Below are 14243 nucleotides of genomic sequence, written 5' to 3' on the forward strand. Positions count from 1 at the left end.
GGCTCCATAGTTGAGGCATGTGGCCTTAGTTGTGGCATGCGAACTCTTAGTTGCGGCGTGCATGTGGGATCTAGTTCCCTGATCAGGGATTGAACCCCAGGCCCCCTGCATTGGGAGCGCGGAATCTTAACCACTGCGCCACCAGGGAAGTCCCTGATTTTTAGTTTTTTGAGAAACCTCCATACTGTTTTCCACGGTGACTGAACCAATTTACATTCCCACCAGCAGCATATGAGGGGTCCCTTTTCTCCACATCCTCGCCAACCTTTGTTATTTGTTGGAGGTAAAACTTAGGAGGGGCTTCACAGCAGGCAGAAGACACTGTTTGGAGGTGCCCCTGGCACCTGCAAATGAAATGAGGGGCATGATACTCTTCACCATAGATTGGGGGGCAGGCCAGGCCAGGCGTGGCTCTGGGCTGAGGTTGGCCTATCACTGTCACGTCCGCCCCGGGCCTCAGTGTCTGTGGGGAAAAGGACAGAAACAACCTTCTCCCTAAAATCTTTTCATCTATGACATCCTGCACATGAAATGGGAATCTGGGGGAAACAGTGCACAGTTGGCTGCACTGTTGGGCCCTCAGCTGTGGCGTTGCCCCAGCAGGCACCATGCAGCAGCAAAGTCTGCGTTCTCAGCTCGCCAAGCCTCAGGTGCTCCATTGGCATCAGGGTGAGTTTTGGATACAGAGGGAAAGTCTGCGTTCTCAGCTCGCCAAGCCTCAGGTGTTCCATTGGCATCAGGGTTATGTTTGGATACAGAGGGATTTTCAAATTCCTGTTCACCTTTGCAAGGTGTAATTAGAATTTGTTGGGAAGGACTCACAGAGTGCGTGCGTAAGAAGTGAGAGGGCATCCTGCGTGCATCGTCTTTAGGTTTCTGCTTCCAGTCTGTCCTCCTCTACAAGATCCCCAGGGCGTGTGCCCTGGGCTGGCCTTCTAGCGTGGGAATCCCTGCATCCGGAGTAAGACTTGGCTCAAGGCTTAGGCGATGCCTTCAGGCTTGGAGGCTTTGTTTGATTTTCACACGTGGAAACGGAGCCTTTTCTCTTTGTGAGCTCAGCTATGCATTTAAATTTTTCCCTTATACTTTACAAGCATTTTTAGGTATTTGTAATGGGTGAGTTCCTGAGTTAATCTGCCGTCTTTCTGGCAGGGTTTGTTTTAATTTAATTTGATGGGTGACTCAGGTACAGACTGATGGTTAATCTGCATGTTCGTTCTTTCAAAGGGATGATCCTTAGTTTTGAAAATAATTTATTCACTCCTGTTACATAAAGAATGCATTAAATTGCAATTGCATAATATATAGTTGACACTTAACTGTAAACTGTTTTGTTCTAATCCATACGCCTCATTGGTTGTAGCTACGACTTTGAGATGTATTTTGGCCTGTTTTCAGGCCAGAGGCTGGCCACCTGGCATAGGAAGGACATGGAGTGTCTGTCCTGTCCTTGAGATGTGACCCTTTGGGCAGTAGCAGCTCTTGCTGCCCCTCCCAAGACAGGGGGTGCTCTGTGGGCGGGTCTACGCTCTGGTCTTGCCGCTGCTGCCTCACCCCTCCTCCGTGGCGGTGTCTGTGCCCAGGGGTGAGAAGAAGGGCCCCCGTCACTCGACCGAGTGCAGGGTGAGTGGGGAAGTCGTTCCATCGTTTCAAGGAGGATGATACAGCTCACAGAAGCCTCTGTTCATATTTGAATACCTAATTGGGTTAGGAAAAGCTTATATTTGAAGCATCGAATCCATCTGTCCACCCAACAGATTCTGTGTGCTGAGCGCTGGGGTTACAGAACAAACGTCTTTCCTGCCCTCTGCCCCCGCCTTCCTTCAGAGATATGGTTTGAATGTCTCTGTGCTAAAGATCACACAGAGAGGATATTGAGGCCACACATCTTTTTTTGAAAATGTGGAATATTGTGGTGAACGTGAACAGTGGTTGGTGCACAGCATCGAGCCGGCGATTCACAACTTGGGAGTTCAGACATGTATAATTCATAGGAAGTAAGTCGTTACCAGCCGCGGATATGCCTGCAGCACGTGTGAGAGATGCAGTTGTTCCAGCCGAGGGGGAAAGGCTGGGGTGTAGCTGTCGAGGACAGGGTGTGAGCTGCCGCACCACAGACACCTTCCCCACGGAGCTTCCAGTGCGGGGAAACTGTAGTCAGTGTAAAAGCTCTCACTATTTGTAGATGTTTTTGTTTTAAAGTAGATTAACTGAAGATCAAAATAAAATTCCTTAATGAGAAAAATCTTTCACCATGCTCTAATGGTGAATTAAATCTCTGTGTAGTCAGAACCAGTTGCTTATCTACAACAGGATTAGAAATTTAAATTCTTAATTAGTTCATTGGATCTTCTGTGATTTCACTGGTTTTGAATATTTTCCCCCCAAATGAAAAATGAATAAATTTACAGGAATTTTGATTGTTTTAAAAAATGGGCTCTATCTTACAGATACTTGCATGGGTGGGCAAAATATATAGGAAGTGATTGTACTTCACTGTTTATAATAATAGAGCCCCAAATGATCTCAGTGTCCGTCAGGACTTCTTAAATCAATTGCAGTACGTCTCTGTGCTGGGGTGAAGGCATGCAGGGGTTACAGAGCAGCACAACTTTGTAGACAAGATGACTTCCAAGACAAGTGTTTGTTTGCTTATTATTGAAGTATAGTTAATTTACAGTGTTGTGATAGTTTCTGGTATACAGCAAAGTGATTCAGTTACATATATATAAGAAATACGTACCAGATTCATTTATATGAATGTTGTATATAATATATATTCTTTTTCAGGTTCCTTTCCATTATCGTTCGTTACAAAATATTGAATATAGTTCCCTGTGCTATACAGTAGGACCTTGTTGTTTATCTGTTTTGTATATAGTAGTTTGTATCTGCTAACCCCAAACTGCTAATTCATCCCTTCCCTCCCTCTTCCCCCTTTGGTATTGTTCTCTATGACTGTGAGTCTGTTTCTATTTTGTAAATAAGTTCGTTTGTATCGTATTTTAGATTCCACATATTAGTGATATCATATGATATTTGTCTTTCTCTGTCTGACTTACTTCACTTAGTATGATAATCTCAAGTTCCATCCATGTTGCTGCACGTGGCATTATTTCATTCTTTTTTATTGCTGAGTGATATTCCATTGTATATATGTACCACATTTTCTTTATCCATTCCTCTGTTGATGGACATTTAGGTTGCTTCCATGTCCTGGCTATTGTAAATAATGCTGCTATGAACACTGGGGTGCATGTGTCTTTACCAGTTAGAGTTTTCTCAGGGTATATGCCCAGGAGTGGGATTGCTGGATCATACGGTAGTTCTATTTTTAGTTTTTAAAGGAACCTCCATACTCTTTTCCATAGTGGCTGTACCAATTTACATTCCCTCCTACACTGTTGGTGGGTTCCCTTTTCTCCACACTCTCTCCAGCATTTGTTATTTGTAGACTTTTTAATGGTGGCCATTCTGACTGGTGTGAGGTGGTACCTTGTAGTTTTGATTTGCATTTCCCTAATAATTAGCCATGTCCAGCATCTTTTCATGTGCTTATTGGCCATCTGTATGTCTTCTTTGGAGAAATGTCTGTTTGAGTCTTCTGCCCGTTTTTTGATTGGGTTGTTTGTTTTTTTTGTTACTGAGCTACATGAGCTGTTTGTATATTTCTGAAATTAAGCCCTTGTGGTTCACATCATTTGCAGATGTTCTCTCCCATCCTGTGGGTTGCCTTTTCATTTTGTTTGTGGTTTCCTTTGTTGTGTGAAAGCTTATTAAGTTTGATTAGGTCCCATTTGTTTATTTTTGCTTTTGTGTCGTGCCTTGGGAGACTGACCTAAGAAAACATGGCTGTGATTTATGCCCAGACAAATGTTTAAATGAGAAAAGTAAGGAGAGGAGAGAGTGGAGAGCTGGTGTCGAACGGGGAAGCCAGCGAAGGGTGTTTAGTCCTCAGACGGATCACCTCACAGGCCACACAGGAAGGGAGCTAGTGCTGCTGGACAGTGGACTTTGTCCTAATCTGCCCGCTCTGCAGTTAGGGAGGACATCAATTGTGTAGTAGGAAGGTCCACGTTGGGCTGCCTTGAATGTCCCCGTGCGTGTTCACTTTCCATCATCCCTGGGTGTGTGTCTGGGCATTGCCTGATTCTTGCAAACCGTGTGTCACCTGGGCAGCCTTTCTTATATCAGAAAAACAAAACGATGTGGTTGACATTGGACAGAAGTGATATTGCATTTGGAAAAGTGTCCCTTTTTTACTGCATTGTGGATACTCACCAACTAGCCTGTCTTTTGCCACTCTCACGCCCCCAAAATGTCTTTTCACAGCAACAGTGGCAGCCATGTACTACAGCTACTACATGCTGCCCGACGGCACCTACTGCCTGGCACCTCCCCCTCCAGGGGTTGACGTAGCCACTTACTACAGCACCCTGCCTGCCGGCGTGGCCGTGTCCGGCTCCGCTGGAGTGACAGCCACGGCCCCGCCCCCTCCAGGGACCACGCCACCGCCCCCCCCAAGCACAGCAGAGACGAGTAGTGGGGTGACCTCCACCACCATCACCACAAGGTATGCTCTCACTTCTGCTGGTCACCTGGAGCACCTGTGTTCTTGGTTTGGGCGTCTTTATAGTGTGAGTCACACAGAGGGTCTCCGTTATCTGAGTACGTATTATCCAAATCCCCGAGTTACGGGGTTGATTGGGCAACGGAAACTGTCATAACATAAGCACTTGTAGCAGTGAGGTCTAACCACTGAGAAAATGAACTCCCAGATAGCATCCCACGCCACTCCCCTGAATCCAGCATCTGTTCTTTCCCGTGTGCCACCATCTCGGTGGGGCAGTACCAGGCACAGGCAGTGTGAAGTGAAGCCCAGTTTTTGCCCAAAACGCAGGATTTCATAAAAGCTGCTGCAAGTGAATGGCTCACGAGCTGTTAGGAAATGCGGATCTGCTGTTAGTCCAGCTAACCGTTGACTAACAGAGCCAGCAAGTCAGGGACTGGACCCCGGCGCCTGTCCTGGGGAGCGTGGAGGGGCCTCTGAAGAGCGTCTGTGGGTGAGCGAGCACTTCATAAGAGGCACTGGCATGTCTCAGGCTGACAAGACAGACGCTCAGGAGCCTTGACGGAGCACTTGGATGGTTCCCACTTCCTGATCATGCTAAGACAGTAAACATGAAACGAAGGACGATGAGTCACGCTAGCCAGCATACTTTCATATATATATACAAAAATTCACACTTGATTTGTTCTTGGTTGTTTCTAAGAATTAGCAATTGGGGGGAAATGTGAGGAGAGAAAAGATGAACCTGTGTTCATGACCTTAAGTGTCACTTTGAGTAAAACCCCTGTTTTCATCATTGGCAGTGATATTTTGGTCCCTGTTTCAAATGGATTGACCTTGATTAGTTTTCTGTAGTCCCAGCCATCTCAGATAAGGGCCTCCCTGTCTGTGCGTAACTTACCTGCCGGTGTGAACTGAGACAGTGCAAGTCCCCCAGCAGCCTTGCTGGCCGCCCCCCTGCCGCTCATCTGGAGGAGGGCCTGGCACTGTGTGTGAGACCCAGCTCTCCTCTGCAGTGCACTTGCTTCCGTGGCCGCCATCATCCCCCCGCCCCCCGACATTCAGCCCGTGATTGACAAGCTGGCAGAGTACGTGGCCAGGAACGGCCTTAAGTTTGAGACCAGCGTTCGTGCCAAGAATGATCAAAGGTGAGTGAAGGAGTTTATGTGGGGTAGATGAATGGTATTTGGGGTTTAGTTTAGCTTCTTTTTTTAATCTAGCTACATAATTGTTTTTATATATATATATACACGCATATATATATATTTTTTATCCTTATGTGTTTAGATAAATATATCTTGTTAAATTACTTAGAGTTGGGGTGGTTGTCTTTTTTATTGTTATAATTTTTTTGTTTAACTTGTTTTGCTTTGTTTTTTTAAAAATGTTGAACCTCCCTAAAATAAAAAGCTGGAATTCATGCTTTTCAAGAATCTGCTGTGGAAATTCAGACACACACTGCACTTTGTTTTTTTCATCAAATAATGTTCCGTGCTCGGGTCGTAACATAACAACAGGAGGCTGTGGTCGCAACATGATCTGTGTGATCGCCAGGGTCAGTCACTGCGAAGCCTTAGAGCAGCAGGTGTGGTCCGTCGGAGCCGAGGGGTGTCACAGCGAGCGAGCATGTCTTGTTGAATGACTCGTCCCCTTCTCTGTTCCTAGGTTTGAGTTCCTGCAGCCATGGCATCAGTATAATGCCTATTATGAGTTTAAGAAGCAGTTCTTCCTCCAGAAAGAAGGGGCTGAAAGCGCACAGGTATGTGTCTGGGAAGAAGTAATCCTCGGGATGTGCACTAATAGGGTTGGTTGGTTTTACACTCACTTTTAGGTGTAACGTATGTCTTGCATTTGCCGAATTTAACTTTTCCCACTCTCTTGTTTTACATCTGTTGAAATCTTTGACCCGTATTCATAGTTCATTGATGATCATTTGTCCAGAATGTTGTAAACAAAGTAATCCTGTCTCTTCAGGCATTTGGTGTTTTGGTTGGCTGTTGTTTTTAACTACTTTGGATGGAAGCTGTGTATTATACTTCTGTTGTGTTAACATGTACTTAAATGCCTAAGTGTAACCGCAGGTGCTCCCAGCTGACAGGCTGGAGCCACACAGGTGCCACCCACCCAGTGGCCTCGAGCGCCACCTGCCAGCAGCTCGCCTCACGACTCCCATCCCTGCAGACGTCCCCACACTTGGTTCTCAGGCACCTGTTAGAAGCATTTCCTCCTGTCCTTGTAATCCTTTATTCTGCCTCTCCTCTCCTCTCCTCAGTTACATGGGCACCCTAATGTCTTTCTAAAACCTGTTTTGGTAGAGAGATGACGTAGGCTTTGCGTATCAGTGGATTTCTACAGGCTTTTATCTCTGACTGCTCAGACTGAAGAAAATGGACCCATCTGTAGGTGCTGGGCATAATTTGGTGTTCTAAGCGTGTTCTCAGTGGTCATTCTCCAAAGAAGAGCTAGTGGGCATTGGTTCCCGAAACAGTATTACAGGGAAAATACTTCCTTCCGCTCCTCTTTTCATTCTGTTGTATCAGAAAATAGTAAATCTGAGTTAGAAAATATATTCCGTCGTGTTACTTAGGCAGTAACGTAGCCGTGCTTTTGTCCCATGAAATGTATGTGCTGCATATCTTTTCTGACAAATCCTGTGTCATTTCCAATGGAGCAGTTCAGAGTCATGTTTAACCTCTGCAGGCTGTGTCAGCACCGGAAGAGGCTCCTGCAGAGTCTGCTCCTGAAAAGCCGAGTGACGTTGGGGACGATAGTGTGTCTGAAGATGTGGCCGACGCAGGGGGCAGAGGTGGCTCCTCGGGGAAGAAGGAGGTGTCGTGCAGCAAAGCCGTCCCCGACGGGAAGCTGGTGAAAGGTACGCTGCCCTCACTACCAAGGGTTCCAGTTTTGACCTTGTACCTCACAGGTGTCACTTCAAATTAGCAAGGAAGAACGCTGGACCGCTTAAGGTCAGGTGCTTTTAGCCACAGGACAGGAGGAGATGGCTGCCCCTTTTAAGTTGCTGTTATTCATAAAACTTGGTTATTTCATAGTACTTCCCTGATTTCGGGTTTGGGGTCATTTGGATATAAGCTCATCTTAGGTATGCGTTCTACAGGCTGTTGCTAACAGCCTGTTCTACCAATTTAATGGAAATGTTTAGAATTTTTCAAATGATGTTTTGTACCCCCCCCCCTTGGACTTCTGAAACTATATGCGAACTATTGTGCCAATGGAATTCGTTTTCTTTATTTGTTAAGGCACGTCCCTTGAGGGTCTCTACCAGGCGGTATTCCACTCGCTCCGTTTCAGTTACCTTTTTTTTTTTTTTTTTTTTTGCGGTACGCGGGCCTCTCACTGTTGTGGCCTCTCCTGTTGCGGAGCACAGGCTCCGGACGCGCAGGCTCAGCGGCCATGGCTCACGGGCCCAGCCGCTCCGCGGCATGTGGGATCTTCCCGGACCGGGGCACAAACCCGCGTCCCCTGCATCGGCAGGCGGACTCTCAACCATTGCGCCACCAGGGAAGCCCCTCAGTTACCTTTTATGTTCTTGGGAGGAGTTTTTCATCTACCAGGACAGACATACATGAAAAGAGCAAATATAAATAAATAGAAAGAAAAAAAAGCTGGCACAGGCACGGTAGCAGAGAACTCTGTGGTTGGACGTGTGAAGAAGCAGTGAGTTGCACCAGGTGGGAATGAGAAGGGCTGTGCAGAGGGAAGAGGGTTCAGAGCCAGAGGAGCTCCCAGGCAGGACGGCGTGGTCTGAGCCGTGTGGCCTGTTCAGGGACGGGAGGTGGTCTGAGGGAGCCGGGTGTCAAGGGGGGCACACCTGCCCAGGTAACCATGGCCAGCGCGTGGGGCTCTGCCTTCCTGGCGGCTCCCGGGGCTTCCAGCAGGGACAGCACACCTTGCGGCTTAGATCAGAGGAATCACTTCATGCAGTATGGTGAGTGTGTGAAGATCGAGGCAGAGAAGCCATGCGGGGGCTCAGGGTGGAGCTGGTGGCCTGAAGTGGAGGAGGGGGCGTGGCCGGGCGGTGCAGGAGCCAGTGCCCGGGTTCAAAGGAAAGGCAGAGGAGACGCGGGACGGGCAGACGGGCCAGGATTGCAGGAAGGCCTTTTCTGTGCGTACAGATGCCCTTTCTGATACAAAGATGGCGATCAGGAGTAACCCAAATGACCCAGATGGATAACTTATGGAAGTGCCTGTGAGCCTCTCAGTCCAGGAGGTCACCTGAGCACACGTGTTTAATCTCTCACCCTTCCCAGCCGCCTTCAGCTCTCATTGGAATAACCAAAGGAATGTATTAGTAAGGAGAGTAAAAACAGTTACTGCTCCAGAAGCAGGGGGAGGTACTGTTCATGTTTAAGAAGGACAGGCCAGGCCACCTGGACTTCAGTTCATAGGAAAGAGCAGGACATTTGGGGACTCAGTGGCAGTGACCCCGGGGGAACCACTGTCAACCAAAGAAGGGGGCGGGCAGAAGGCCAGAACCACCAGGAGCGTCCAGGGGGCAGCGGGGCCCCAACAGGGTGTGGTCAGGGCGCAGTGGCCCAGCCCCCGCGTGGAGCGCCCTCCCCGCTCCCGGGAGCAAGCGCCTTGGGATTCGGCAGACGAAATGGTGCTCGCTCGCCGCTTCCCTCGTCGTACCCTCTGAGCCTGAGGCACCCGAGAGCTGCGGGTGTCCGAAAGCACGCACCCCCCCCTCAGCTCCGTCAGGGTGAGGACGAGGAGACAGAGAGTCTCGGCTCCACAAAGAGGCAGGAGCTCAGGAGGACACGATGCGAGCCTCGGAGCACGTGGGCACCTTGGAAACAGTTACTAAGTGACAGGAAAATTCTTTTAGTCTCTGATGCGTATTCTCACAGAATTAAAGGTACTGTAGAATTAGTGCAACCGATAATCTGACATCTGGAAAAGACTGTTTAGAAAAAGATTGCCAAATTTTAAAATGTAATAAAAACACTAAAAATCAGACTGGGTGAGAAGACAAGTTCAAAATTTTTCTCAAATTTCCAAGGGAAAGAATAGAGATGGAAGGAAAAGCATCCAGATGGGAAAATAGACAGGTTGTCCTTCACGGGGGAGAAAAAGCAGAGGCTGGCGCGTCGGACGTGTATCTACAGCATTAAATGCCAGGGAGTTCAGATCTATCTGAACTTCTGAATGAAAAGTGTTCTGAATGCTGGAGGACAAAGGTTCTTACAGACATGTCAGCGCCCTGAAATTGATCAGTCAGAGAAGGTGAGGGCAGTGAGCATATTATCCAGACGTATCAGATGCAGTGAAAACTTAAAGAAAACCTACAACCTCATGTGCTTATGTTGGTGAAGAGAAAGTGAAAACAAAGCAAGCATTCAACTCAAGGACCTAGGAAGAAACTTTCTATAAAATGCACGTAAGAGGGCTTACCTGGTGGCGCAGTGGTTGGGAGTCCGCCTGCCGATGCAGGGGACGCGGGTTCGTGCCCTGGTCCGGGAGGATCCCACATGCCGTGGAGCGGCTGGGCCCGTGAGCCATGGCCGCTGAGCCTGCGCGTCCAGAGCCTGTGCTCCGCAACGGGAGAGGCCACAACAGTGAGAGGCCCGCGTACCGCAAAAAAACAAAAACAAAAACAAACAAAAAATGCATGTAAGAAAAGAAAAGGAGAATCAATAAAAATCAAAGCAGAAATGGGTGAGGATATAATAAAAGACCAGTAAAACTTATCATCATTGTACAAGTTTAATACAGAAAAAAGAGCAAATGCACAGCATAATGAGAGAGAAAACACGGTATTTTTTAAGTACACGAGAACAATATATTTAACTAAATTTGAAAATAACTGAAAAAAATTGTCTAAGAAAATATATTGATCAATTGCTAAAATGTCTCCAGAGAGGCAGTAAGACGACAGATCTATAGGCCTGAAAGAATTTAGAAAACTGGTCAGTGAAATACCTCTAAAAGCAGGCAGGCCAGGACAAAGTTAAGGTCAAGGTAACTTCCCTCAAGAAAGAGAAAAGCCTGTCTGATTAAAGCTACTCCAGAGCCCAAAGATGGAAAGTTAGGAAGCTCTCCAGCCCTAGCACCTTAACCCCATAAAGCTTAGCAGTCTGCAGGCCAGGACCCCTGGGAAACCCAGATGTTAGCACCTCAGATGGAAGCAAGCTTGGAACGACAGTGAGAGCAGGTATGAGCAGGTGGCGTTCCTTGCAGCCATCCCAGTGCGGCATCCCGCCAGAAAAACCTCCAAGGACAGTCTTACCTTGCTAACAGATGCTGGAAAAGCACCAACATTTCCTGAGATTCTTATGATAAAGCTTCCCTAGTATGACAGTAATTGACGTTGCAAAAACAGGCTCTCCGTTGTGAAAAAAAATAAGACTCTCACATTACCTCTGACAATTATAGTGATTCCAGATAGATTTAAGTGTTTAAACATAAAAAATAAAATCATGAAGTAGAAGAAAATAAAGGTAATTTTTTTCTAGTCTGAGTGGAAAGGATTTTCTAAGAATTGAAGCCATGAATGATAAAGAAAGATAGGTCTGATGGGAACTGGGCCTGTATAAAGTTGAAAGACAAATGTCAGGATGGCAGTGATGGCTAATATAACAGAAGATAAAGGTCAAAGTCCTTGCTATAGAAAGAGCTCTTGTAAATCAGTAAGAAAAGTCACTGCAGTAGAAAAACAAAGGACATGAAAAGGTAGTTCACAAAAGAAGGAAAACAGTTGGTCAGTGAATAAACTTTTTTTTTTTTTTTTTGGCTGCATCAGGTCTTTGTTGCTGCACACGGGCTCCCTCTAGTTGCGGCGAGCGGGGGCTACTCTTCATGGTGGTGCGCGGGCTTCTCATTGTGGTGGCTTTTGTTGCGGAGCACAGGCTTCAGTAGTTGTGGCACACAGGCTCAGTAGCTGTGGCTCGCAGGCTCTAGAGTGCAGGCTCAGTAGTTGTGGCACGTGGGCTTAGTTGCTCTGCAGCATGTGGGATCTTCCTGGACCAGGGCTCGAACCCGTGTCCCCTGCACTGGCAGGCGGATTCTTAACCACTGCACCACCAGGGAAGTCCTAAACTTTTAAAATATATCCTCACTAACAAGATACTGTTCTTTGCCTCCAATTTGGTAAAGTTAGAAAGTAACAGAGAGCGTGCAAGTGGCAGGACCCTCACTCGTGCGTTGTCCTTGGAGTGTTGTCAGTAAGGCCTCTCCAGGGGAGAGCCCAATGATGGGGAACAAACCCTAAATGTGGATGCCCTCCCACTCCTAGAAACATCTGGCTCACCAGGACGTCTCGACCAGGTGTTCCTCCCAAGGCTCATGGGCTTTTAAAAATAAAAAATTGGGAACCATCATGGGAGACTGAAATCAGTTGGCATGTCCATACTAAGAAATATTATTGCCATTTATTAAAATGATGTATGTTGACATGGAAAGATGTCTAAACTTTTTCTATGGAAAGGTGTCACTTACTAAGTGAAAAGCAGGCTATAAAGTATGGTCCCATTTTTCGTGTGTTTGTACACATGCACACGTACGTGCCTCGGAACCATTGTGTTCAGATCATTTCTTTCCCGTATCTGAATAGCAGTTGGTCTTTCATTTTGTTCACTTGTGTTTTCAAAATTTCCTGTAGAGAATATGTATTACCTTAGAAGTTAAAAGTTAGTAATGAAACTTGATACCTTAAGAAAGGAAGCATATTTGATGTGGAAGGTGGAGGGCCGGGCGCCGTCGGCTCACTCATGCGTGTTTCCTGAGCACAGGCTGCTCTGCATCAGTGCACACCGGGGCCACGTTAGTCCTGCGGTCCTGCCCGCTCCAGGCTCCGGGGTGACCAGACTGCACACACAACACAGAACGTCAAGAGTGGCGTGAAGGAGAGAGGCCGGGCAGGGCCTGTCTGAGGAGAGGCTTCATTTGAGATGAGACGAGCAAGAAAGCCAGGCATGAGAAAAGGATGACGGCTCCAGGCAGAAGGCAGGGCGTGGCTGGAGCGCAGTGCAGGAGCGGGGAGTGGGAGAGGGGCCCCTCCACAGCTGCTGCTCATCCTTAACACAACAGGAAGCCGCTGAAGGCTGTAGGAAGTGCTTTTCACGTGTTGTGAAGTGACTTGCAAATAAGGTTCCAGGTGGAAGCAGTAGTTGTGTAACTGAGTAATTCTCCAAAGAGAATAGTTCCTCATCCCCTGCTTTCTGGCTGAGCTACGCTGGGAAGCTTACTCGACCTTTTGAGCCTCAGTTTCCTTATCTGTAATGGGGAGGCCTGATAGTATCTGTCTCCTCCGGGGGTTGCAAATGTTAAGTGAGGTGAGGCGTGGAGACTCTGCACATTAGTCAGTTCTTTTATTACGTCACTATTTTTTTTTAATATAAATTTATTTATTTATTTATTTTGGGGGCTGCGTTGGGTCTTCGTTGCTGCGCGCGGGCTTTCTCTAGTTGTGGCGAGCAGGGGCTACTCATTGCAGTGCACAGGCTTCTTGTTGCGGAGCATGGGCTTTAGGGCTCACGGGCTTCAGTAGTTGTGGCACGTGGGCTCAGTAGTTGCAGCTCGCAGGCTCTAGAGCACAGGCTCAGTAGCTGTGGCGCACGGGCTTAGTTGTTCTGCGGCATGTGGGACCTTCCCAGACCAGGGCTCGAACCCGTGTCCCCCTGCATTGGCAGGCGGATTCTTAACCACTGCACCACCAGGGAAGTCCCTAAATCACTTTAAAGCGTGTATCGAACAGTGGTGCTGTTTGGCACTGTATTCGACATGCATTAAACTGTGTTCCGGAAGTTTTCATTTTAATATATTTGTTGATTGCATATTTTTTAATTTGGAGGAAGAGATTGGGAGTAATTGTTTTAAAATTATTTTGTGATATAATACTTTAGCCCAAGTTAACTTGAGTAATTTTGATTAACATTTAACTGAAGTTTTCTTTTCTCTGTTTCTTTGACTCTGTTCTTAAAGAGACCATATTACTAGAGGCTATAAACGGTTAATATTATGAAAGTATTTTCTTACGGAGAATTTCAAACAAGTACAGAAACAGAGCCTGGTGTAATAGTCACACACGCAGTGCTAGCATCCAGCGCCCGTGGCCAACGCAGGACACATCTTAGAATTCTCAGTCCAGCCCACCCCCAGGATATTCTGAAGCAGATCCCAACATCATGGCATTTTATCCATCAGTGTGATCGCATTTATCTCCAAAAGATAAGGGCCGTTCTTAACATAACCACGGTAAAATGGTTAATATTGACTCTCCCAGCAAAGTGTGCTTTCCACCCCGTGCTATATCTTTGTTTGGGGGTTGTTAGGAAGGTAGACCTCAGCGCACCACGCACAGTGCAAGTGCATGGCGTTGCATAATCAACACAGAGACTGATTTTGCCCCCTTTTCATTCTGACGTATAAAATATCACTTTGCTAACATTTAACATCTTGGGGTGTGCTGTGTAGCTTGAGAGATTATTGACGAGAGATGATTATATGTCAAAGATCTGGGTTATTTACCAGCTTCAAGTCACACTTGGGTTTGGAACCGTAAAATGCTGAAAGTAGAGAAGCCCAGGGCGGGGGCAGCCGGGTGAGCTCACCTCCACAGTTATAGCCACATCAGAACCTGCCTTCGGTAACCTAGATCCACTTCCCTCTCAGAGGCAGCCCGTTTGCACTGCACTTGACATTGCCCTTCGCTGTG

General features: G+C 47.1%; 1 protein-coding gene across 4 annotated transcripts in view; it reads left to right on the forward strand.

Annotated features, from left to right (window-relative positions):
• Nucleotides 1-14243, forward strand: part of SFSWAP (splicing factor SWAP) — an 82442-nt gene that overhangs the window by 30266 nt on the left and 37933 nt on the right. For all 4 annotated transcript variants that reach the window (XM_029221278.1, XM_029221252.1, XM_029221262.1 and 1 more), the window contains exons 8-11: nucleotides 4333-4573; nucleotides 5587-5718; nucleotides 6236-6329; nucleotides 7271-7442. In XM_029221278.1, coding sequence (XP_029077111.1) covers nucleotides 4333-4573; nucleotides 5587-5718; nucleotides 6236-6329; nucleotides 7271-7442 — 639 coding nt within the window. The remainder of the gene's footprint in view (nucleotides 1-4332; nucleotides 4574-5586; nucleotides 5719-6235; nucleotides 6330-7270; nucleotides 7443-14243) is intronic.

The sequence above is a fragment of the Monodon monoceros genome, unplaced genomic scaffold (assembly GCF_005190385.1).
Source record: "Monodon monoceros isolate NGI ecotype Baffin Bay Population unplaced genomic scaffold, NGI_Narwhal_1 Super_Scaffold_1, whole genome shotgun sequence".
NCBI classification, from domain to species: domain Eukaryota; kingdom Metazoa; phylum Chordata; class Mammalia; order Artiodactyla; family Monodontidae; genus Monodon; species Monodon monoceros.